General features: G+C 38.6%; 1 protein-coding gene across 3 annotated transcripts in view; it reads right to left on the bottom strand.

The window, feature by feature from the left end:
* HPSE2 (heparanase 2 (inactive)) overlaps nt 1–26871 on the bottom strand; it is a 536390-nt gene that overhangs the window by 26247 nt on the left and 483272 nt on the right. For all 3 annotated transcript variants that reach the window (XM_039871547.1, XM_039871548.1, XM_039871549.1), the window contains one exon: nt 752–897. In XM_039871547.1, the coding sequence (XP_039727481.1) occupies nt 752–897 (146 nt within the window). The remainder of the gene's footprint in view (nt 1–751; nt 898–26871) is intronic.

Here is a 26871-nt window from a genome sequence, read left to right as displayed (position 1 = left end):
CCTCATGTTTTAAAATGTTTATCTGCTAAACTTTATTCACTGATAATTATTTTTCCTGTTTGTTTTAAAGACAACTCTAATGCCAACCAGTGCTTCAGATCAAAAAGAGTAGGATAACCACACATTACCATGCTGAGTTTTTGAAGGTCCAGCTTTCTAAAACAGGAAGCCTAAATTTTATTTTTCTTAACCCTGAAAATAGCTGAAAAGATTTTTGAAATATTGAAAATGTCTCCAAAGCTGGCACGACTATCTTGGGGCACTCCTTTCATGCTAGTTTGGGACATACTGCTCTGGGGCTAAGTTCCTAGTGGTATAGCTCTCCAGCATGTGTCTTGGAAATGCTGACTTATTTCCTCAGGCTCCGCTGGTGGATCATAGAAACGGATTTTATATCTCTTGCCTTGGTTCAGCCAGAGTCACACAAAAAAGCCTCTTGGGCATTACATCAACTGGCACAGAGAAAATACTCAATAAAAATTTTTTGAATGAAGAAGTAAATGAACAAATGGCATGTATTTTAATGAACCTTTTATGAATAAATCCTCTAAGTGTGAGAAAGGGGTTTACTTGGAGAAAAAGCTATTTATCAGAGAGTGTTTGAAACCCGAGAAGAGCAGGTAGAGTGAGTGATTCCAGAGGCAGTTTTCAGTAAGTCTTGAAGGAGTCCCAAATGACACGGAATTCTAAGAGGGGCAGAAAGCCTGAAGCCCATAGGGTGGCTTTCTGGGCCATCTCTGCGAAGACTTACTTGTGGTGGCTTGTGCAGTGAGCATAAATCCTTAGTTTGTCCCGGATCACTCGGCCTGGCCGTGGCTTCCGCTGGAGCCCAGCCACGTGCACGGCCAAGACTTTGGGGCCGACCAGGCGCTTGTAAAGGAGAGAGAGCCAGTAGTCCTGAGGAGAATAAAGAGGCAAAGTTAGGAAAGGACGCACGTTCAGGCGTTCTGAGTACACATGACAAACACACAGGCCAGAAAGTATTTCTTAGCAGGAGTACAGTGAATCTGGACCAATGTGACTCTAACCCAGTAAGCATGCTCACCCCAATGAAGTGTTCACCCTGGGTTGATAGTGAATCCAGCACTGTCCACAGTGGCCTTTTCAACTGACCAGATGTAAGTGGGAAGACCCAGAAAGGCATACAAATGAATGAATGAACGCTTTTTACATACAAAATAACAGTTGGGCCTTATATTTTCAACTTTCTTTTTCTATGACCGTAATTTCATACTAGTTTATGGCTTCTGTTTACTTGTAAAATGGAAAGTTTCCAGTCTTTAGGATTGCCACCAATATTAGAATCCAAACTGTCATCCTCCAAATGATGTCACTGAAGACAACTAGTGCGAGGGAGATAAAAGTTTCTAGAGGCAGGATTCCAGAGTCAGAAACACAAACAAAAGAATGTTTGCAAACCATGGTGCTAATGCTGGGTCATCCTCAATAATTCTAAAAGAAAAAAAATAATTCTAAACTATAAAGAATGTGATGCTTTTAACTTTTCAAGGGTCAGTTTGGAACTGAATAACATTTAGTCTGTAACCCACATATGTATTTGGACTTATGAAAGCCTCTTCGCCGTCACCTTAATTTGTATTGTATTTGCTATTGTCATATTTTGTCTTTGTATTTGATACAAAATAAAATTTGCATTCGTATAGCATAAGCTCTTATCAACTATTACGGGGTAACGTCTTCAATGTTTATAACTCACTATGTTACACAGGGCCTCCTAGTTTGTCTAGGAACCCCCTGACCTCCAGTTCTGGAATTCAGTGAACATACTATTCAGTGCCTGCTATTCAAGGTCTTAAGGACATCAGCTATGTCTTCTCAGCCTTCATGTTTTAAGGCAGAAGCCTCTTAATAATCGCTATTTTTTTCTTATGTGGCCATCTATAATATCAACTGCTTAAAAATGTCTGGCGAGTTGCATAAATCAGAACAAAGTCTCAAAGCCCCTTTGTCACCAGAATAGCTCCACATCTGCCCTGAGACATGAGCTCTAAACCTTGCTAGACCATTTACCTTAATTAACTTTAAGTGCCCTTAGAGGATGGCTGTTAAATATCGTCTCATGATATTTAAAATGGAAAATATTTCATCATTCTCAATCGAATAGATGAAAAAAATTTCGTCGGTTGAATTTTCTCTTATTTATTACAATTTCTGTCTTTGAATATTACTTTGTGATGTGTTTATCACAATCACCCATATTTCCAATGGGATGTCTACCTTTTTCTTACTGATTTCCTTAAGTAACATTTCTTACTGTAACATATGTTTTAGTATTAGTGGTAAGAATCGTTAGAATTTATATGAAGCAAATATTCTGTCCAAGTTTGTAGTTTGCCTTTTATTGCTTTTTATGATTTTTTTTTTTGACATGGAGAATTTAAAAAAATTTTATAGGAAAATATGTCAATCTTTTTCTCTTGATTTCTTCTTCTTCTTTTATTCTTAGAAAGTACTTCCTTGCACAGGTTCAGATAAATCTTCACTTATTCTGGTTCTTTTTATATTATCATTTAAAAATTTAACTCTTTAGTTTACTGAAAAATATTTTGGTTTATGATACCAGCTTTATTATTTTCTGAAAAATTTACTGGTTGTTGTACCATCATATAGTGAATAACCTGCTCCTAGGCACATCTTTATCACATATTAAGTTTTAAATGTATGTTAATATATAAATATAAATGGTATTATACATTATGTTATCTAGAATTATTATATATTAATATTATATAATTGCATACCATACATTTTAATATATTTACATATACATTATATATAAATGTATGTCACATAATATATAATACATATTAAGTATATGTAAATACATGAATATATCGTATCTATTTTATGACATGTGTATCATGATATATTGATAAGAAATCTTATATATAATTCTGTGTCTAGATTTACTATTCTCTTTTAATGAACTCTCCATTTCTTTATCAGTTTCACATCATTTTAATGATTATAATTTACATTTTTAATATCTATGGTTCAAATCTATTTCATTATAATTTTTCTTTCTTTGTTCAAAGTTTCTGTAGTCATATTCATTTATTTTCCCAAATAAACTTTGAAATCACTCTTTTTGTAGTGTTTATTTTTCCAGAGAAGTTTGAGGCTAGCATGAATTTTACTCTGTTGGGATGAATTTTACTCTATGTTTGGTTAGTCTGTTTATTTTCTATCTTTTGTATTCTGGCAGAATGCTTGTAAGAGTCACTTTTTATTCTTGATATTTGAACTTTTACCAGGAATGCATCAATGTGGGCTTCTGCATTAATTTGCTAGCATTTGGGAGTGTTTTTGATGAGAAATACTAAGGTCTTTCTTCAACCTGTGAGAATGTTCTTTAAATATAACTTTAATCTTATTTCTTTCTGTTTGCTCCAATCTCTGTTTCAGGAGACTGTTAGATCTCTATCCTCAATTCTGCACATGTATCATCTCTTTTTTCATGATTTTTTAATCTTTTTTTTTGTTTTCTCTCTGCAAGAGGATTTCTCTAGTTTGTCCTGCACATTGCATATCAATTTTCTCCAGGATCATTTCTGTCATTTACTATATCCAATGAGTATTTTAGTTATTACAATTTTAGTGTCCTTCTAATTTTTTCCTGTCTCATTTAGTGTACCTGCTTGGTACCTATCTAATTTTTTTTTCCTTTTTAAGTGTACTATGTATATGTTTTCCATATACAGGAGAATATATGTAACTTATGATAATTCTGAAACCATCATTCACCTTAAAAGCTACCATAATATTCACACTGTTGCAACTAGTTATGCGATTCTTCCTTATCTCATTTTCTGTGCTTTTCATTCTCTTGTTTTATATTTAATTTTTTCCTAAGCAATATATTATTTAATTTTTTAGTTTTTAAAAAGTGGTGTCATGCTATATGTAATTTTCTGTGACTTACATTTCTTACTTACTATTACGCTTCTAGGATTCATCCAGGTTGTTACACATACTTATAGTTTATTCATTTCAATGTCGTATACTTCATTGTGTGAACATACTACATACAATTTATCCATTCTTCCGCTGATGGATAACTGGGTTGTGTCCAGATTTTTGCTATTATGACCAATATGGCTTTCAACATTCTCATTCCTGTTTCCTAAGACACAGGTGAAGAAATCTGGAGAAGCACTACTGCAACTGACTGGAAACCAGCAGCAGTCTCATCATTTGTGTACTTCTTAAAAAAGCAAATTTACAGACTTTATCCCAGACCTCTTAAACCAGAATTTCCAGAGGTGGGAGCCAAACTGCATGGCTCTCCACCTGATGCTGCAGCTCAGTAAAGTTAGAAAAACACAGTGCTAGAGTAATACCTAAGAGTGGAATTGCTGTGTCCTAACAGGTATACAAATATTCAGCTTTATAGGATAATGCCATTGTTTTCCAAAGTGATTCCAATTATTCCAACTTATACTTCCTTCAAGCAGCGACTGTATACATTCCCTTTGATCCATATCCTTGCCAACACCTGTTATTTTTACACTTCTTAATTTTTTCAAATCTAGTGGGCATACGATATTTAGCTCTTTTTGTATGTTAAGAAGTCCTTCCTCACATCTAGTTCATAAAGATATTTTATATTTTCTTTTAAAACTTTTAATTTTTTTTTAGTTAAGTCTTTAATCAATCTAGAATTGATCTGAGGTATGATATATCTAATCTCACATTTTTCCATATCTAATCTCATATTTTCCAAATAGTCAATTATACCAGCATCATTTATTAAGTAGTCTCTCTTTTCTTTAGTGATCTGCAGTGCCCTCTGCATCATGTATCAAACTTCCATATATTCATGGGTTTGTTTCTGGGCTCTCTATTATATCCCATTTTCTGTCCTATACCAATACCACACTATTTTAATTACCATTGTTTTATATGTGTCTTGAACTCTGGTAGAGTAAGTCCTCCTGTCTTATTCTTCAGAAATGGTTTTGCTAATGTTGGGCATTTACTCAGTCATAAACATTTCAGAATCAAGTATTTAAATGAAATCTACTGCTACTCTGGAATCTCATTGAATTTACAGATCAAATGAAGAGAATTTACATTTTTATGATATTGAGTCTTATTATAAACAAATATGAAAGGAACTGAAAAGTAAACCCTTTCCAGTCAGAACTCTTCTTTCCTCCTTTCCTCCCACCCTCCCTCCCTCCCTGCCTGTCTCCCTCTTTTTTTCCCTTCCTTCCTTTAAAAGTAAAAGTTCATAATCATGTAGTATTTTTCTATAAAGAAAGTATCCCAGATCATTTATAATGAAAATAAATCTTGAAAGGAGAAGAAAACAGAAATATTTTCAATTCAGAGACTAAAAACAGAAAACATTTTTATTTTTAGAAATTTTCTATTCACCATTTAGTAGTAAGTGTAGCAATAAGGAGAATCCAGTGTTAAGCTCCAAGTTTGCTCTGATGGCAGATTCGCTGATTTTCCATTCCCCAGCCCTTTCAGAGTGCTTATACAGTCCTTTTCTCCCTGCCTATCCTCTCGGTGTTGTAAGAAAACTATTTGTGATGAATCTCTTCACTTCCACTTCCCAAAGTGTACATGAATGGACAAAAAGCCTTAATTTCCCCGCCCCACCCCACCCCACCCCCAGAATTCGAGGATAATGTGCCCAGGTAAAGCATGTGATCTAGGCAATAGCTGTATGTTTCTCATATGCTGTAGCAAATGTTTGCTTTTTGTTGTATAAAAATATCTGTTTACATTTAGGTCATATATGTATTAAGCACACATACATTTGTAATACAATCGTGCATATAGGCATACAAACAATAGGTTGATAAACATAAAATTCAGAATAATGGTTACCTTAAGTGGGAAGAATCAAGGGAATGGAATATAAGAGGACTTGCAGGTTTATAGGAGTTATCAGCAATGTTTTAGTTTTGGGGTTGGGTGGTGGATTCGCAGGTGCTGATTGTATTATTTTGTTTTAAAAGTAACACATAGGCATAGATAATCTTCTGAATGTGTCAAAGGATAAATTAAAAAGATAATAAAAAATAATTATGTCTGCATTTGTCTATCAGAGCTTCCTTTCTGAAGATACCATCATCGATCTACCCACAGGCCGGCATCTATTTTACCCAAAGAGAGATGGGTTTATGGAGACTTGCTCTTAGTTTACCACCTCTTCCTGCAGAGGAACAGAGGATTTAGGTTGGTAAGTCAATTGATGGTATATTAAAAACCAAGGTGAATGTGAAATTTTCACCTTTACTTAGCTCCAGGCACCATTTTCAGATTCCTCTCTCACCTGTTCTTCAATCGGTTCCCTATTTATACCTCTTTTTTAACACTCCACCCTCCCTCTCTCACTGTCCTTTTCTTTCCCTCTTGTAAACCAGCTCTTAGTTGCCTGAAACTATATTTCCTGCCCTCCTCTCTCCCTACTTCTGTCCCTCCCTCTTTCCCTCCTCTTTCTCACTCTTTTTTATTTTACTATGAATGTGTCGCTTATATAATCATAAACAGAATTAAACAAATAAAATTATGTCTAAACATTTCTTAAGGAAATGAATAAAAAAGCAGAAAAAATTATCTTTATGCATAAAACTGAAAGAAAAAAGAATGCACATACATCTCTAACAACAACAAAAAAGGACATCGTATGAAAGATGGAATATATTGAGAAGTTTTCAGACAATAAGAGTCATCAAGAAGGAAGGCAAACATAATGGCTTTTTATGTCAATAATAAAAAAAAATCCAAAGCAAGGAATGCATTGCAATTTTCAAGGGACAAAGAGAGACACAGCCATACATTCTTTAAGTGTATCAGATGTGAGAAGAGGTTGAAGAAAAATAGTGTCCATTTATTAGCTGGAGAGAGAAAACTAATAACAGATGACACTAAAAAGACAGAGGTTTTAAATCTTTTCTTTTTCTTTAGTATTTGTCAAAAAGTCAATTGTTGTCTGAAAGCGAGACAATGCAGTATATGGAGTAAGCTGAACCAAAATAAATGGAAAAAGAGAAAGAAACTGACAGAGGGTTGCAGAATTTACTGGATTAATCACTGAACCATGTGCTCCTTGAGGTCTGAGATTACTTACCCATTCCTACAGCCTGCGCCTAGGAGTGCCTGGCTTGCAGAAGGTGCTAGAATTTAGTTATGAAATGTGTACTGTGTTTAAGGCTCTGTGCTAGGCATTAGAGATACAGTGGTGAATAAAACAAATACAGTTCCTGCTCTGATGAAGTTTATAATTTAGCAAGAAAGATAGTCCCCAAGCCAATGAGTTAGGCAATTAATTAATTTTGATACTGCTAATGATAATGGAGGAATCTATGAAACCTAACAGAAGATGTGACCCAGTCTGAGGGTAGGGGCAGTCAGGGAAGGACTCTCTCATGAAGCGACATTTAAGATTTGAGAAAAAGAGAGGAGAGGATAGGAAATGTCTTGGACAAGAGAGCAAACTTATGCAAAGGCTCTGAGATGGGAGGGAGTTTGGAATGTTCGAGAATCTGAAAACAGACCAATTCAGCTTGGAGCTCAGCGAGTGAATACAAGATGAGGATGCTAGGTCCAGTTCGTGTAGACCTCAGGATTTTAGAAACTGTCTTAAAAAAAAAAAATGAGAACCCACTGCTGAATTTTAAGAGAGAAAGTGACATTATTCAATTTACATTTAGCAAGCTGACTTTCACAGTTGTGCAAAAAATGGATTGGAGAAAACCATTTAAGAGGTGAGCTGAGAAGAAAAATGATAATAGTTTGATTAAAGTGAGGAAATTAAACTAGAGAGAAGAACAGGGATTTGAGAGATATTTATTAGATAAAATTGATTGGACATAGTGATTGATTGGATATAGAGAATGAGCATTAAACAGGATTCGTAGCTTTTTAAATGCTCAAATCTTAATTCCAGAGGATGGGATGGCTCTTGGCAGCACAGCAACAAGAACCATATTTCCCTTCTGTCCTCAACATCACCTCCTCCTAACCCAATCCCAGACCACAAAAGCTTAGTGAGATCAACTTCTGCCAGGGATAAGTCAAGAACATACCTAAAAGAAAACAAAATCAAACAGAGTAATAGTAATAACTAACAAATGTGCATTGGTTAAGTCTTTCCCAATGTGTTCCTGAAATTTAGTTCTGAAGTTTGTTTTTGTCATTGTAAGTACATATGAATCCATTGTATATTTTTGAAATGTTTTGTCTTTATCTACTTATTTCACTCATTTCTCACATTTATTATTTCCACTAATCTAGAGCTGGAAGCCAACCTTTGGCCCACCTTCAGCTGTACCCCTCTCCATGGGGCAAGAAGCCCACACAGCCAAGGGCCCATGCTTCTTTGTAGATCATGTTCTGAGTCCCCACAATCCCAGAATTCTCTGTTTAGGTAGTCCCTAACTTGTTGGCAAGACCTGTGTGGACCTCACTCTGGAGTCTGGCTTTCTGAGAGTGGACTGTAGCTCTGAAGTATGCAACACTGGGCTGGAAAGGTGGCAAGGGGCAGCTACTTATGGAGGTGTAAGCAGGTCTTGGGCTTGCTGAGTAGGTTGTCTACACTGGGTGATTATGAGACCCTCGATGATACACTATAGAAGTAGGGATGAAAAGAGAGTGCTGGGCTGTGGCCCAAGGCGCTGACTAACAGAGCTGTAATTACATTCTTTCATTCTACAAGTATTTTCTGAGGACATATTAGAACCCTGGAAAGTTTTTTTATTATATCCAAAACTCAGTTTCTTCATAGAGGTTTGATGAGATAATACAACTGGAAACATCTATCATAGTGCTTGACATATAAAAGTATTTAATAAATGTTGCTTATTCCTCTCTTTATTCCTTGAAAGACTGTTTTTAGCTTCATGGAAATAGTTATAGTATGTACACAGTTATGCTCTAAGTTGCCTCCCAAACATAAACATAACTGGTAACTGGTATGTGTATATTATTGTGTGTGTGTGTATGTCATGTGTGTGTGTGTGTGTGTGCATATATGGGAAAGGTTAAAGATGGTGGAAGGAAGCTCTTTGAGATCAGGGCTTACCTTTGCATCTCCAGTGCCTCTGAATAAGGATTTTGGTACTTAACAAATGTCCTTTGATTGAATGAATGATCAAATAAAGATTCACCTCCTGAAACCGATGAGAGGGTGCCAGGGCTGAATGGGAGTGAAACAATAACTTTGCTGGCTTCAAAGGTCATGGTTTTCCTGAGCACCGATAGGCCTTACCACAGGTGCCTAAACTTGTTTAATCTCAGTATTTTCTGCTTCTGGGAAGTATACATGCACTGAAGTGTGACAGCAAAAAGACAAATATTTTTCCTTCATAGAGCCTCTTGTCTGACTTCTGAAGTTACAAAAACCTAGTTAACTCTAGTGGCACAAATGCTACTCCAGTAGCCACTCTTTATCTAGGCATCTGACCTTGGAGAGCCAAGGAGAAATGAAATGGAAAATGATGGTGGATTCCTGCCCCAGATGTGGTGCTTGCCAGAGCTCAGTGGAAGGGAGGAGCCCACTGTTCTGACTGCTTCCGCAGAGAGGGAGCTGCAGGGCAATTCCAGAAAGTTTCCAAGTAACTCTAGCATCCTTGGAAATACTAAAAGCTACACTTTTCCCTGCTGCCCTCTCTAGGGGGAATGAGATCCCCTCCAATCCATTGTTTGACCTCCTTACAACCGTCAAATGGCTTCCCAATGCTTACAAGCTAAAGATGGAGAGCAGTGGTTTTAACACAAATTGGGCCCTAGCCGCTTCACCTTCATGCTTGAGAACTTTGATTTTTTTCCCCTCCCACCATGTTGAGGGCCTTCCTGTTTCTGTAATTACCTCCCACTCCCAACCCACACATCCCTCCCTGACATGCCACTTGCCATAAACACACACACACACACACACACACACACACACACACACTGCAGCACTTTGTTAACTCTTAACTCAGATGTTAGTGTTAGAGTCCCTTTCTCAAGGAAGGGTTCCTGGAGCACCCCCATCTCCTGCCTGAGCTAAATCATATCTCTGTGTTACATGTTCTCAGAGAACCATTTCTTTCTCTTAGGACACTTGATTTAGTTTGCGTTTGCACATTTATTTTCTGATTCATATGTCCCTTCCCTTCCAGATTATGAATCCATGATGAAGGGACTGTATTTTTCTCATAGCTGTATTTCCAGAGCCTAACAGAGCACCTGTTTTTCCTTTGGCCTGGCCCCCTGCCCCTTGTTCTCTTACCCAGTCTTATCTATAGCTGGACTTCAGGTAATCTTCTGAAAACAAAATTACAGAGGTTTTTGCACGCAGCCCCATCTATCCCAGACCTCAGTAAGGGTGGAGGGAGCACTGGCTTAGCTGGGGGTCTATGGAGCAGGCAGTGGCAGCAGTGAGAAACTCCTAGCCCAATACAATTGGGATGATGCCCAAACAGAGAACTGAGTGGAATCACAGCCCACGAAGCCTCCAACCTAGAAACGCAGGCCAAAGGACCATCACATAAAGTGCACCAGAAACACTGGGGTATGAAGTCAGAATTCCAGGCGTACTGCAAATGAAAGCAATCACAAGCTTGCACAAAGAATTTATAAAGGCTTGCTTTCATCTGTTCACTGGGACAAAGTAGGTGACATTGGGATTCAAATGATAGGGCCAGAACTGATAAATTTGTTGTGAAAAAATGCCAAACTATCTGATTTTGAGAGCTATTTTTTGGAAAAAAATGCATTTGAACAATTATTGTTTCAACAACTTGTATAGTTAGATCATGAAGGTCTAGCACGCCAATGAAATGTTTCCCAGTGTTTAGCATCAAGAATGAATTGCTAAATGGTGCAGTCACTGTGGAAAAGTTAGGCCGTTCCTCAAAAAGTTAAACACGGAAGTGCCATATGACTCAGGAATTCCACTCCTGGAATTCCATCCTAAAGAATTGAAAACAGGGACTCAAACAACATCACAACATGATGCACAATAGCCAAAAGGTGGAAACTACCCAAGTGCCCATCAACAGATGAATGAATAAACAAAGTGTGGTCTATATATACAATGAAATATTATTCAGCCATTAAAAGAATGAAGATACGCTAGAACATGGATGAACCTTAAGAACATTATGACCAGCGAAATAAGCCAGACATAAAAGGGCAAATATTGTATGATTTTACTTCACAAAATATTTAGAATAAGTAAATTCATAAAGACTGAAAGTAGAATAGAGGGTACCAGAGGTCGGGGGACAGTTATTGCTTAATGGGTGCAGAGTTGCTATTTGAAGTGACAAAAAATTTCGGAAATAGGTAGCGAAGATGCTTGCACAACATTATAAATGTACATAATGGCACTGAATTGTACACTTAAAATGGTTAAATTAGCAAATTTTAAATTACATATGTTTTACCACAATAAAAAAATGAATCACTAGAAATAACCTTTCTTGAGAATAACTTGGCAATATGCACCAAAAACCTTAACTTGCTGCATACTTTTTAACCCAACAATTCCAATTCATAATTTATTCCAAAGAAATAAGCATAGATATATGCAAAGATTTATCTTTAAAATGGTTGTAATGGTCATTGTTGGTTTTGTTCCCCAATATCAATTCCTCCTTCTTCCGATTACAGCATCCGGATTTTCTTTTGGGAAATGATTCAGCCATGATTGTTTTCTGTTTATCACGGTTCCCTGAGCTCCCATGAGAAGAGGGAATGATTCTGTTAGGCCAATTGCGCTTTCTTTCTGGAGAAACTGGAAAATGAACAGTGTGGCCAAGCCCACTGAGAGTAGCTGGAGTGGATTTATTTTGTGGAGTAGCGCCTTAAAAAGACTGACTCTACTGGTGCTGCCACCTAGATTCCATGTTGCCCTGGGTCCTGTCCTTTTGAAGCTAGGTGCTTCGGCTTTAGACTACCCCATTTCTTCTCTGCTTAACTTCCTCAGATTCCTCCCCTCTCTTTTTTTAAAAATTATGACTAAAGAATTTTAATTGGTTTGATGGTCATCACAGCATTATTTTTAGTGGGAAAAAAACCCTGGACACAACTAATGTTCATTAAACATATTAATGAATAAACAAATTATGGTAGATCCAACAATGGAGATTTTGCAGTCACTAAAAATTATATTTGAGAATATTTAATGATGTAGAAAGATGTTTGTTTTAGTGTATAGAAAAAGAGCAGCCTCTAAAATAGAGCGATCTCATTTTTCAGGGGAAATAAGTGTCTCTCTGTGCAGTTAAACTTGAAGGATATACACGTAAATGAAAAGTCTATGATTAAAAAGTAGTTCTCTTTGAGTAGTACCACTCTCCTTCTAGCTCCCTGAAAGGCCCATTCTCCCACACCCCTGAGCCTTTGGAAATGCCGTTCTCTTTGTCTGGAGTACTTCGTCCACCATGCTCGGCTGGCTGACTCTCATTTTGGGTTTCTATTTCAGAGACACTTCATCTAGGAAGCCTCCTGAAGTCCCAAGTGCGGGTTAGGGTTTCTCTTGTATGTGATCTTGTGGACCTGCAGTTCTTCCCTCATAGTGGTTTTCATACTAATTGCCTGTTTACTTGTATGTATTCTCCACTAGACTCTTCAGCGGGATCAGGGTCCACATTTGTTCATAACAATGTCAATGGGCATTTTTTGAGTGCTTAATATGTACTCACATGTATATCCCACTGAATTCATGAAACAATCCTATGAGGAAGAACTATTATTTTCCCTTTTTGCAGGCGAGAATACTGAGGCTTAGAGATATAAAGCAATGTTCCTAAGTGATAGAGTTGTAGCTCCGGCACAGTGCCTAGGTACATAGTAGCTGCTTAATAAATATTTGTTGAATGAATGAATGAATACACTAAAATTATATAGATAAATCTCATTATTGCAGTTCTCCGAATCTATGATTTCAGTGTTTTTAGAATTAAAAGTGCCAGCCTGATCAAACGGGTAATATTTCAATATGCAGCGGGGGGCAGTGGGGGCGGACATCTTATCTCACTGATTAATGAATTCACTGTGAAGCTCCTGTAAAAATTCAGAGCCACTGCTGCCTGGAGATAAAAATCAGCCCTATCCTCTCTCCTCCTCTGAATGCTTCTGTGAGAATTAATGAATGAGGCCACACTTCACCGGCTGAATTAGGCACAGGGAAAGGCAAGAGGTAAATGTGTTTCTGCCTGCCTGAACTGCCCCCCAAGATACCCTGTACCCCTCTTTGCTGCACTTTGAAGAACTGAGCAAAGCCAGAGCTGCTGCTGTGACCACACTGTTAGAAAGGGCCTGGAATACGAACTAAGTCGAGACAAATGTAATAATCAATTGAGCACTGCAGTGAAAAGGAAAGGAGCAGGCTGCCAAAATCTCAGTTTTAAGTTGGGATTCAGCAAACAGAAATGTAAGTGAAAAGAAGAAATTCACTGGGTTCTCCCCAATTCTCTGAGAGATTCTATGAAATAATAGCCTACTCTCAGTTTCTACCCTCAGTTCCTGCTACTATTTGGTCTTTGACCCTAGCTCCTGACATAGAGCTCCTAAATCTCTTGGAATTTCCTGGGTGACAGGAGCATCTTTTGTTCTAATGTGGCTACTCTTGTTGGACTTCTGGATGTGGCCTGGTCACCAGAAAGACCAAGCATGGTTAGAAGCTTGGAACTTTCAGCTCCTGCTCTCACACCCACACCCTCCATTCTCTGGAGAGCAGAGAGGGGCTGGAAATTTAGTTAATAATTGATCATGCCTACATGATCTAGCCTCCACAAAAATCACAAAGTATAGGGCTCGGAGAGCCTCTGAGTTAGTGAACACACCCATGTGCCAAAAGGGCAGAGCACCCAAGTCCACCGGGACAGAAGTGCCTTCTCTCAGGACTCGTCTGGCTCTCGCCCTACGTATCTCTTCATATGGCTGTACATCTTAATCTTTTATCATATCCTTTATTACATAATAAACCTGTAGACTGAAGTTAAGTGTTTCTCTCAGTTCTGTGAGCTGTTCTAGCAAATTATTAACCCTAAGGAGTCATGGGACTCTTGATTTATAGCAGGTTGTTGGGCAGAAGTACCAGGGACAATCTAAGACTTGTGACTGGCGTTTGAAGTGGGGGCAGTCTTTTGGGACTGAGCCCTTAAGTTGTGGGATCTGATGCTAACTCCAGGTAGATGGTGTCAAAACCAAATTGTCTCCAGACATTGCCAAATCTTCCCTGGGAGTCAAAATCACCTCTTCTCATTTGGTGAACCACTGACCTAGAGCTTAGCAGGTGGAAAAATTGGTGCATCGCTCTTCCACACTTCATAGGGTGTTTCATAAATATACATGTGGACACATTCATACTTCTTGTTTATTTATGTGATGTGGAAGTAAATAGTAGCCCATTAACCTAACGTTTTATGTTTGATGGTGATATGTAAGAATGTCTAATAGCTTGTTAATGATCATTTAAGAATTTTCCTTTCAGTCACCCCAATCAACTAATGTTTCCAAGCATGGAAAACTTATATCATTATCTTTGCCTTTGCAACAGAGCTGTCTCCTGGGAACACTCTGGATTTCTGGACACTTTTCTTCCTAGCAGAGGAAGAAAAGCATGAGCTTTGGAGTCAGGCACCTAGATTGGAATTCCAATTAAAACTCATTTATCTGTGTTCGTTGCATGTCGGTCAACCACTTTAAGTCGTGAGTTCCTCAGCCATCAAAATCTTCCTTGCTCAATCATGATAAGACCTGGGAAAATGCCTGGCCCAGCCAATCCTGGCAGTTAGAAGCAATTGCTGGTCATAAATGTTTTCTTCTTTTGGTGCTTGATCACTACCCAGGAAGTATGAGAAAGGGAAAGCTTCCCTTCCAGTGTCCAGTGCCCTAGAATACTCCTTCAGCTCTTAAAACACAGTGAAGTCAGGCGCCAAAGTCAAGCTGCAATAATTAAGGGTCAGGAGAACTGGAAGCTTGGTATTATCTAGCCCTATCGCCTAATAGTTGTGTGACCCTTGAATAAGTCACTTAATGCTCTAAGATTTAGCTCTCCCCTGGAGTCGGCCAGAAGCAACTTGTGAGGCAGTAAGTGAAGACTGGGCTTGAGTGGGTAGAGCTTTGCCAGGGAGGGTCCTCACAGAGGAACAGAGCTGCTGACACAGAGGTTTTGTCTCACTCAGGAGACCTCTTCAATGTTATTGTACAAGCTTGGGTGGTATTAACTAAAGTTAGACTTGGGTTCTAGTTAAACTTCACTACTTCCTGGGTGAAACTACCATCTCGGGCAAGTTACTTTCCCTTTAAGCCTCAGGACGGTTATCGATAAAATAGGATAATATTGTGCCTACCTCATGAGGTTGTTGTGAGGGTTAATAAGATAATGAAGGAAAGGGATCAGCCAGTGGACACTGAGAAATATTAGCAATTTTACTATTGATAATTATCTTCTATAAATGCCTGTGCTTATATGTAATGCATTTGAATACATTCGAAAAGGATGAATGATGAGGAAAGCAAGATCTAAGGTAGATAAGGAAGAACTCAAACAACTAACCAATCAAAAAGGATATGTGGGAGAAAAATGCAGGAACAAGATAGAAGGGAAAAGTAGGCAAAAAAAACAAAAGCTAAAAGTGAATAGTGGTACTTTTATGTAAAAGCTGGGGGCAGTTACCTGTGTACAACAAAGTCTTAGAGAATCAGGCCAGGGACAGGGACAGAGAAGGTTCTGTGTTCATTGGAAATAAATGAATAGCTAGTAGAGGCCTTTTTGTCTACATATCATCATCATCAGTCATCATTTGCTGAGTACTAGTGATGCACTGGACTAACAGAAATAACTAAGACACAGTCTCAGACTTTGAAGAGCTCCTAGTTTAGCTGGACGAAAGTCAACATGGCCTCTCAGCAGAGTTTCTGAGCTAACTCTGAGGCCCAACCTCTCCTTCTTTAATTGACTCATCCTTTGAGTATCAGCAGGCAGAGAAGTGCAAGCCCTTACAGGTTTCTGCAAATCTTTTTCCTCCCCAAACTTTCCCTCTTTTACCACCAAAGATTTTCTATACCAAAAGTGTTTGTACAAGTTGTGAAAGTTAAGTGCATGTGAGGTGTTTAGAGACTAGGCTTTATAATAATGCATTTCTGGACAGGCTACAGAAGTCAAACTAGTGGAGAGGTTTCTGGAAGGGCATTTGAAGAGAAATTGATTCATTCCTTTAATGAGGGTGGCATAATGTTGGCATCTTTCTGACTACAAAGAGTAGAACTGAGTCTGTGAAGTCAGCCACAGACTTAACGAGAGCTTTAACAGGCCAACGGCAGAGTCAACCTGCCCCAGAGGAGACACTTTCTTGACAGTATCTCTGATGAACTTGGAGGATTCAGAACACAAAAGTGAAGGTGGTCTCCACCCGGACAGCTCCAGGAAAGCCTGTGGAACACTGTATTGCCCACAAGCTATTTTGCAGCTGCTTCAATTAAAGAATCAAACTCTATTTGAGTAGCGGCAACATCCATGAGAGCCAAATTGGATTTCTCCTTGGAAAACAAGCTACAGACCACATCTTTATTGTGCAGACACTCATTAACAAATATGTAAGCAAGAAAGGAAGAAAGAAAGAAAAAGAAGTACCAGTCAGAAAAAGATGTTTTCCTGCTTTGGAGGCTTTTTAAAAAGCATTTAATTCAATTGGGCATGCATGGCTGAACCTGAAATGGCTACAATGTGTAACTGGTGGGAAAGCATGACCAAAGTAGTTTTGACTATCAACCCACCCTCTGCAGGACAAATACGCCCAGAACTCAGCTGGGATTAGCAGAAGGGGTTAGCTCCCTTTAGTTTTCATGAACACTGGAAAAGGGTTTTCTATGCTTGAGGCACTTCTAAGTTCAGGATCTTTCCTGAGGAAAAGAAATGCAGGCTGCAGATAACTAGGTTTGTCTTACCATGTCTCTCCTTGCTCCTGAGCAATACTTAAATTGCTGGGCAGGCCACAACTTATAGACCCTAGGACCATCTACAAAGAAATTTAAAAACTAATTTTCAGGAAATAGTCCCCTAAAACCTCATATTTTACTTTTTTAAGTATAGAATATGGAATATGCTGTCTGTGCTTTTATGGGGTCCATTAAGGTTGTCTGGACTCCAGACCCCGTTCTACAAGGCCCATACTCAAGTGGATCCAGGCCTCCCAGTAAAGTGGTTTCAATGTGCAAGGTAAGATCCACCCTTTACAAAGAAATTATATATATAATGGCTTTTAGGATATTTTCATTGATATCAGACGTTAAGTGATTTTTAAAGAATAGTTAACTTTGCAATCGCCAAAGTGAATTTACTACATCCCAAAGCCAGGGCATGTGTGTAGAAATATGAATAAGATAGAGTCAAACTGGGAAGTGACAGAGAATCTTCGATCCCCTCTGTATGCTATAAAGGAAGATGGTAGGTACTTTGCTATTTATGAAAAAGCAAAGAAGGGTATGAGGCGTGTGAGACACTTCTAGGATGTGAGAAAATAGGTCTTCTGGAATAAAGCCCATTTCCATCAGAGACTCTTGAGAGGAGAAGACAAGCAGTAGAGAGAGAAAAGCAGAAGATCTGCATGTATTCTATGCCTTTAGTATAGATCTCATTATGGTGACCATTTTTGTTGACACCAAGTAGAAGAGGATTGACAATTAACTGGCAAACCCACACTGCCAAATAGATGACAGAAATTACAGTAAAAACTAAATTAACCAAAGTGGCCATCCATACAGCAGGATTTTTCTGGATTGTGGCTCAATTTTTCCTGTATAGATGCGGTTCTATGACCACGGACAACATGCAGTTCTCTTGGGTGGGCATTGCATGAAAATACCGGAAAAGGTTTGTGTTTTCAGCCATGACTTTGTCCTTACTATTCATCAATAATTGCGGATTAGTGACAGGAACACTTTGAAGCAGGTACTTTGCCAATATACATTATTATTCTTAAGAAGTGCAAATGGGAAGCCACAGTACCAACTCAGAAATATCTTTGATACTTTCACACACGACTCCTACATATTGGAAATCAATCATGACACACCTGAAGAGCTTCATTTATGGGTTTTACAGACTTTGCATAAAGAAGTATTAGTTGATGGAGAAGCTAGAAAGAACAGCGATTTTGGCACAGAAATCCAGTATGAAATAGAATATGGACTCTTTGAAATGTAAAAAATTTTCAAAGTTCAAAGGAAAATCCAATTCCAGAAAACTGTCAGCTGGAAAACAGCTATTGAACCGTGAATGTAGACATTATTATAAATCTCATTACATAATTTGATAATTATGACATTTGCAAAAATGCATAGACATTAAGTCTTGAGTTACACAAAGTCAAATTCTCCACACAAAATAAAGTGGATAGAAAATTATATCCTCATTTTGCTCTGATCACCATTCCTTAGTTTTAAGTGACAGTGGTTGCTTTAAAAGTATAAGTGGGACACTGAAAATGCATAAAAAGTTTCCTATGTGATTAGAAATTAAAATCTGCTGTATAGGTTCACTACCTGGCCCCTCCCACCTCAGTGAAGTTTCTTATCAACCAGAATGAAAAGTTGGCAGAGCTCCTTTCTATCTTCTCTATCCCCTCAGCCAAAGATGTAAACAAAATTTTCAGGTATTCTTGACAGAAACTGGGCCAGAAAGTCTGACAGGTTAGAGGCCTTTCAGAATATAATAAGGGATTTCTTTTGGCAGAGTCAAGGCTCTGTTCCACCTGCTTTCTTCCAACTACCCAATCCTATAACCCTTTTTCAGTGCCAAGGTCGGCTTCACGAGCATGCAATCTGTGCAAGTGCACAGGACCCCATGATCAGAATGAGACTGTGCTCAAAAGAGCCCTGGACTTGGCTTGATGTTCTTCTGTTGCCATCTTGAAGTTCTTAATAATTTTGTTTTCGAACTTTTGTAAATGAAGTCTAAAGAGACAATGGAGCCTGCACTGAGCAGAGGATATATGCGCAATATACATGTGTGCAGTTCTTTGTTGTCCAATTAACATACAGTGTTTGCAGTGCCCCATGAGCACAGAACTGTGGTGGATCCATAATGCGTGGGAGTTCAGTGAGACTCAAAGTGAGTGCGAGGTGGCTGTGTGTAAGTGGGGAGGTTGACAGCCTTGAGAGGCTGCACTTTCAGTTCACACCAGAACTTGTTTTGAACACAGGAAGAAGGCAATAATAGCATTCTAAGAAATATAAAAGAACCTTATCATGTCCTTTCTTGCTCATAGTACTTCCTTGTATTAGCCAACCACTTTTGCTGAAGATGGTAACAAAAGGAAAGGGAAAGATAGGGCAATCCATAGTTCCTTTTTCTTTCAGTCCTTCCTTCCTTATCAATAACACAATAACCGGAGAGTTTTGGTAGAATGTGTGTATATCAAGAAGTGAAATAAAAATAGTTGAGTTAGTTTTGCACAATGTTTCCATTGTTCTGGTAAGAACAAAATTCATATGTATATACAAGCTATGAAATACAAATTGTATAATTTTGGTAATTTGCATACAACTTAAATACTCATATTAGCATTGGTCTCATATACAATATAAAGATGGATGACAAAATTCATGCTCATTATTTAAACTTTTAATTTTTCTTTACTTAGGACAACATTAAATAGCAAATAAAAAATACCATAAGTCAGAAGAGAAACTAGCAGAAAGGAAAAAGCTTTACAGTTTAATACCTGTAATGCCACTTGTTTTAGTTGAGGTCTCATATTTTCATTTTGTATGCAGTCATGCAAGTTATGTAGGTGGCATGATCAGCCTTCACTTAACAACTCTACAGCATTGCAATAGCCCCTTCTTCTTCCATATTTCATAGGCATATACTATGAAATAGGGTAAGAATCCAAAAAACACAAGAGAGACTTGCTGGGAAGACAGACCTAAGGGAGATCCAAAGGGGCTTTTTGACTATAAAAAGAAAAGCCATAGTAGGAGGAAGAAAGATGGCAGCTGCTAATTAAGGGAAATGGATCTTCGTCTGGTGAATATTGAGTTTGATAGATAAGACCCATAAGTTCAGAGAGAGCAAAGCAGGCCAGTGGCTGCTGTAGTGACTTACATCTACCTCTGTGGCCTCTGGAGCCCAGAAGGGCAGGAAATAAAACATGGGTGGGTTGAGCTGGGGAGTATGACTCAGAAGGGCGAGACTGGTAGAAAGATTCTTTAATATTTTACCTTCATAAAAGAATTTGGGAATTTGGCAGCATGCAGAAAGTTGTGTTGGCAGCTTTTAACACTGACTGTTAATGTTTCAACTTAAAATTTTTGATGTAACTCTCCAGTAAGAGTACTTATACTGTAGGTTAGATGCCCCCAGGAGTGCAAAGCAAAATTTATGAAGAGTTGTCTAAGAGTGCATTGTCTAAGATGTAATTTTCCAAGATTATATACCCTTAGTCACTGCACAGAAAAGGGATATGATTGCCATCATACCTCAGGCGAAAAGTCCACAGTCTCAGAAGCTAGAGTTTCTGTTATTTCTAGTCTTCTAGTATGGTTAGATGGGGAAAACAGTTATCAGTGCTACTTAGGGACCTGGGGTTTGGGGGAAGGTATAAGAGAAGACTGGGTACAACAAGGGAAATGTCAGCTCTATGAGTACAATGACTAGAAGTAAGGTCTAGATAAAATATTTGTCTTTTACTGTGAGTCGGTGTTTGTATGGGTGATAGAGGAAATTATTGACAATTCTTATAAGGAAAACTACAGCTTTGGTGTGGCTGTGAAATAGAAATGTGCATAAGTCATTTACACAAATGTCATTTCTCTCGCAGCATAATGACAATCACATGTGTCAGATGTATCAGATCAACTCTGATGTTTATTTTGATTACAACACTAACTCCAACATTAAATTAAACTCTATAGTATAAAGTTTAGCACTAGTCATGGGGAACCAGTCTTATTCCAAAATCACATTTCTTTGGTTCAAATTTCAGTGCCTGTGCTCATGCAGCATGGCCATCTGCTCATGGCTTCAAAAATAAATACGGAGAACATTGTTTCTAAAGGACCTGGAGGCTGAAATACAGAACGTGGTCATCATTAAGTTTACAGATGACACTAATGGAAAGAAGGGCGGGTTAGTAATTCCAAATGGGAATAAATGCCAGGTAGAGGCCTGGAGAGAAAATTTTAACCATAAATGTGAATGATGGCGAAGAACTGCCTTTCTGTGGTTATGGCTAGATTAGGATCAGGGCTTATTGAGACAGGGTTGATGAAGCTGGTAGAAATTTCTGGGGCCTAGCACTCTGGAAGAGGACCCAGCGTCCAACTGTGCTAATATCAATTCAAGTACCTTGCAAAGATTTTCAGCCAGTCCACCCTTTCTTGGGGAGAGGTGGAAACATGTTTTCAGGGGAGCTCAGACCCACTTGGGAATTCGTACAGGGTTTGCCTAAATGGAGGTAGAATGTAAAACACGATTCCTTTTTTACACTTACTCCCTCCCATCCAATCCACCCAGATGTCCTCTTGTTTCTACCTCCCACTATATCTCTCATCTGTCCCCTCTGCCCTCTTCAGTGCCATTACCTTAGACTGAATTATCAGTTTCGCATCTGGTCTGCAACAGCTTTCTTTCTGGGCTCCCTGCCTCCACTTTTTACAATCCATTTTCCACAGAGCAGTTAAAGTCATCCTTCTAAAACTTAAGTCAGATCATATCAGTTCCTTGTTAAATATCTTTACTAACTGCTCATCCACCCTTAGACTAAAATCCAAACTCTTTATGGTGATGCTCACACTCTGCATGATCTGGCTCCTGATTAGCAATCCAACCTCATTTCATACCACTCTTCTCTGACTTCACTACACCTAGCTTTCTTCTCTGTTCTAAGACTCTTATAGACCCTCTCCTTTCTAAGACCCTGCACAAAAGTGCTCCCCCCAGCTCTTCTTGAGGCCATCTCATTCTCAGACCTTTCAGGTCTCCTTCACTCTATTTCTCCAAACTTTTAATGCATTTCACACAATTGATAGTAATTATCTTATTTATCAGGTTACTTATTATTTGTCTCTCCCCTAGATAGACTCTGAGCTTCTTGAGAGCAAGAGGCCATGTCTGTGTCTTCACAGCCACATTCCCAGAATCTAGCACAGTGTTAGTACAAGACTGGTGCTTGGTATGTACCGAATAACTAAACTTGTCTCCTGGCACAGGCCACTGTGGCGCCCAGCATTTTTTAAAACTAGACCTCTGAATCCTATGATCATTCCCAGGGAAGGTATCTTCTCTGCAACCACAGGGCTGATGAATGTGCCTGGACAGTAAAATTAACCATATTTTCCAGCTCCCAAGTTGCTATCTGAAGCCCTTCAGGGGTGGGACAGGTGAGTTTTGTCCATGGTTAGGTGATCTCTGACCCTCTGAATCTTCTATTACAGCAGTGGTAGCTTTGGCAAAACCACTTTTTTTTTTCTTTTGTGTACTTTCCGCCTACATTTTCTATGCCTTGGAGAATGCCTCTAAATTTAGTAGCACCCACATTCTCATTAAGGTGGCTTTAACATCTGCCTTCTAATAGATCAACAATGATGAAGAGAGAGACAACAATTAAACGGTTCCTCATCTCTGACAGTCTCACAGCAGGCATTCCTCTGTTCAGCCCAGAGTCACTCATCACTCTCCTGTGTTTGTCTTCCCCTAGCCAGCTTTAGTTCATTTGACTGGCTTCAATTCAACACACAAGTTTTGAAAGCTGAGCTTATGAGATACAATTCTAGATACATTCTCTGAGTCATGTCATTTTATCAAAAAAGCATGTGATGCAAATTTTAGAGGGCATTTCCAGAGGCAGAGCTGGAATTTAAAAAAAAAAAAAGTCAGAGAGCAAGAGGATGAACTGTACTTTGATCGACACTCATCCCCCAGGCCACATGGTGATTCCATCAGTGGAGCCAAATGTGTGCAGATCAAATCGTGAGAGCCAGTGGAGGACAGACACCCAATTAGTTATAATAACCTTTGACTGGTCAGTGGAAAGAGAGAACTATGGAAACGTGGACGCCCAGGAGGAATTTTGGGACCAAACCATTCTGAGTTTCCCATCTGATGTGTCAGCCGGAAGTGCAGTCCCTCTGAGCGATGTGCTGTGTATGCATTAGAACTTGAGGAAGCAAGAGATTGGGAAGCAATGGCCCCAAATGAGCTTTACAGTTACTGCAAATGAAAAAGGAAGGCCATATATTTTTAAGAGAAAAAGCCATATAAATCTGGCAGCTCTACCCTACTCATAGCAAATCCCAATCATCTCTAGCCAAACCACTCTATTTTCCTGACAGAGACTTGCACAGTGGGAAGACATTGTGAAAAATCAGTGGTAATAACCGCAGACCACTTATGGTACACTCTGGTCTCAGTTATGATGTCTTTGGGTCCATTCAGGGCAAGGTAGGTCACCTTCCACTTTTAACATACACACACACACACGCACACACGCACACACACACGCAAATGTACACGCATACACACACACCCCAAAGCCTTATTCAACCAACACACATGCAGCAACAACCTCATATGCACAAGATGAATTATGCAAGTAAATGCTTTGTTTTTCTCCTTAAATTGCATTAAATTTTTGTCTGTTTAAAAACTTCTGAATTATTGGTTGGTCTTAATAATACTATTATCCAGCTAGTGCTTTTGTTTTTGTTGTGTTAAAAGAGACTAATGGGGGTTAAAAGTGTTTTTAAAAAATTTCCAGCTAAATCAGCAATATATTGATTGATAGTGATATCTATCGACATTCAGTATGCGTATACCCTTGACTCAGTAGTTTTATTTCTTGGTCTTTTTACTACAGACTTACAATAATACACAAAGACATCCATAACCACTCATCTTCTCTATTTTTATACCCAAACAGCTGAATGTAGCTGGAGAAAAGCATAGCATCAGGCAGACAGGTTTCACTTTAAATATGATCCCATATCTCAGATGTGTTCTTTGTGCTACCAGTGATCCGAGGATGTGTCTCTATCTTCTTTGTCAAACTTGTTTTACTATTCTCTGAGATGACTTTCATGGATTTCCTTTCTGCTCAAATCTTCTCCATTCACTTCCCTTCCTCCCCACCAATGACCTTGCCCTATACTTTAAGCAATACAGAAAACCATGATTTGGGAGCTCCTTTTCTTCCCATCGACCAACCTAGGCAACCTACACATAGTTGTCTCTGTGCCCTATTCTTCTTGTATAAGTTGGAAATGCTGCATCACCTAAAGGAGGTTAGTCTCTGTTATCTCTCATCCTGTTTCTCTCCTGCATCGTCAATCCTTCTTCTCTCACCTGGCTTTAAATATACTGACAAATTTATATCTTCAGTCCAAACATCTCCTCTGAGCTCCAGACTTGTGATTAATCTGCATACTTGATACTTCACTGGGATGTGTTACAAGCATCTCAAACTTAACACATTCAAAGTGGACCCTTGATTTATCCTTCCCCTACAAACTTATTCTTCCCTTAGTCTTCCTCATGCAGTGAATGGCTTCACCACTCATTAGTTGACCAGGTTTTTCTTCTTCAATCCCCACAATCATTCCTGTTGAATTCTACCTTTTAAATATATCTTGAATTTGTCTAGCTCTGTAGCCACTAGCCTGGCCGAAACCATCCATCAGCATTTTGCCTGTACTGAAATAGTTTCTTTTCCTGCCTCACCCTTATCCCATTACAATCTATTCTCCACAGAGTATCTGAGTAGTCTTTTATATGTCTCTAGCTATATCTATACGTATATATATATCTAATCACATTACTCCCCTGAATAAAATTCTCCAGTGGCTTCACACAACACCAGATAAAATCCAAACTTTTCAACATGGCTTACAAGATATTTTATGATCGGTCCCTGCCTACCTCTCCAGTGTTATTTCATGCCACTCTCTCTTCTGTCACCTTTTAGCTACATTGGCTCCTTTTCAATTCCTTGAAAATGCCAAGTTCCTTTCCATCTAGGACTTTGCAGTGCTCTTCCCTATGCCCAAAATGTTCTACTACCTCTGGATCCCAATTTAAATGTCAACTTCTTAAAAAGTCCTTCCCTGGCTCTGCTGTCAAGGTAAGTGTTCCCAGTTAACTTTACATTAGCATACTTTATTTCCTCTGTAGCATTTATCACAACTTGTAATTATATATTTACTTCCTCATTTGTTCTATGTATATCTGGTACTAGACTGTAAGTTCCACAAGGCAAGGGATATTATTCACTTATGTATACCTAGCCTTTCTCTATGTCACACATAGAGAGATCAGTAAATATTGGTGAACATTTGAGTAAATGAGTGAATACAAGAATATTAGTTATAGCATTGGTATAATAGTAAAAATGTAAACAACTTAAATGTCTATGAACACATTATATAAATGATGGTGTATTCTTAGAATATTAATATGTAGAACAATTTGCATAGAGATAGAAAGTTGTCCAAGGTATAATAAGTGAAAAAAGCAAACTGCAGAACATGGTATTTAAAGGTTTATGCCACATATGAATTTATTATTGCATATGCATGCAAATTTTATGAAATTAACATGAGAAACTGTTACATGAGAAGCTGATACTTCTGTTTAGAGGACATCCTTTATGTCCTCCCCATACAGCTTGAATTTCTTACCATAATTATGTGTTACTTTTATAATTAAAAACTTTTTTAAAAGTTAAAATGCAAACGTATATTAATTAACAAAAACAGCAAAATACTGTGTTCCTGATCCAAGGGCTACTAGGCCCTGCTTGCTAGAAGCTACCAGGGTAATAGACACATGTGCAAGTAACCATTTTTATTAATTTATGGAGACCTGGTCCACTTTACTCCAAAAAACTAACTCAAGGTGGCTACAAATAATTGTGTTCAATGTGACAGAAAACATGGATTTGTAACCAGATCAGGGAGGATCTTGTATATAGAGCAAATAGCCTGCATTTAACTGGACAGGAGCTAGGGTGTTATAGATGGAAGACTTCGAGCTTCAACAAGTTCAATATGGGAAGCTAGGAATATTAATCTACCAGGGTAAATTTAACCTCTTTATAACATTTTATGATTTAAAAATCATAAACCAGGTAACACTCCCATTGCTCCTTTGCTAACAGTAGACGGAGTTGCCTTTAGCTATATAAAGTGCTTAGATGATTAGAGTCGTCCCTGATTTCTCTGGGTCAGATCTTCTTGATCCTCACCAACTGCCAGGGCTTCATCTGATTTTAAAAACCTGCAGACTCCATCGCTGCCCACTGGCTCCTTCTGCCTGCTTCATTTGTATTTATAGGCAAACATAATGGAGTGGTGTGTGTAAGTGGTAGCGTGAGGTTTTGCGCTCTTTTGCTCAAAGGTACTAAGCCCAGCCAGACTTCAGTTCACTTGTGTGTTCCACTCCTCACTTGAAGGCCTCTGAATCCTCCAGTGGTTGTCAAACTTTAGCGTGCATAAAGAATCACTTGGAGGGCTGGTGAGAACCCAGATTTCCAGGCTCTAGCCCCAAAGATTCTGATTCATTAAGACTGGAGTGGGCAGGAGATTCTGCATTTCTAACAAGTTCTCGGGTGGTGCTGACGCTCTGGAGACTCTAGGCTGAGAATCACTGCTTTAGTTGAGTATCCCTGACCTCCTTTCTCCACACACAGGGGTCCTGAGGCACGTGTCATGAGGTCATACAGGAAAGCACCAATCCTTTTTTAGCACTCAGTGCAATGCCTTGATTTCACTGCCCAACAAGCTCCCAGCAATTTGTGCTTTAGAAATTCTTCCTAAGTTTAAAGAGCTGATTTTAGCCTATCATTTTACCTTTCAGAGGTTGGAATGACAGCCTTCTCTCTCTGGGATTCAGAGAACAGA

Source organism: Pteropus medius, unplaced genomic scaffold (assembly GCF_902729225.1).
Source record: "Pteropus medius unplaced genomic scaffold, Ma_sr-lr_union100, whole genome shotgun sequence".
Taxonomy (NCBI): Eukaryota; Metazoa; Chordata; class Mammalia; order Chiroptera; family Pteropodidae; genus Pteropus; species Pteropus medius.
This window is presented reverse-complemented; position numbering and strand designations above follow the sequence as displayed.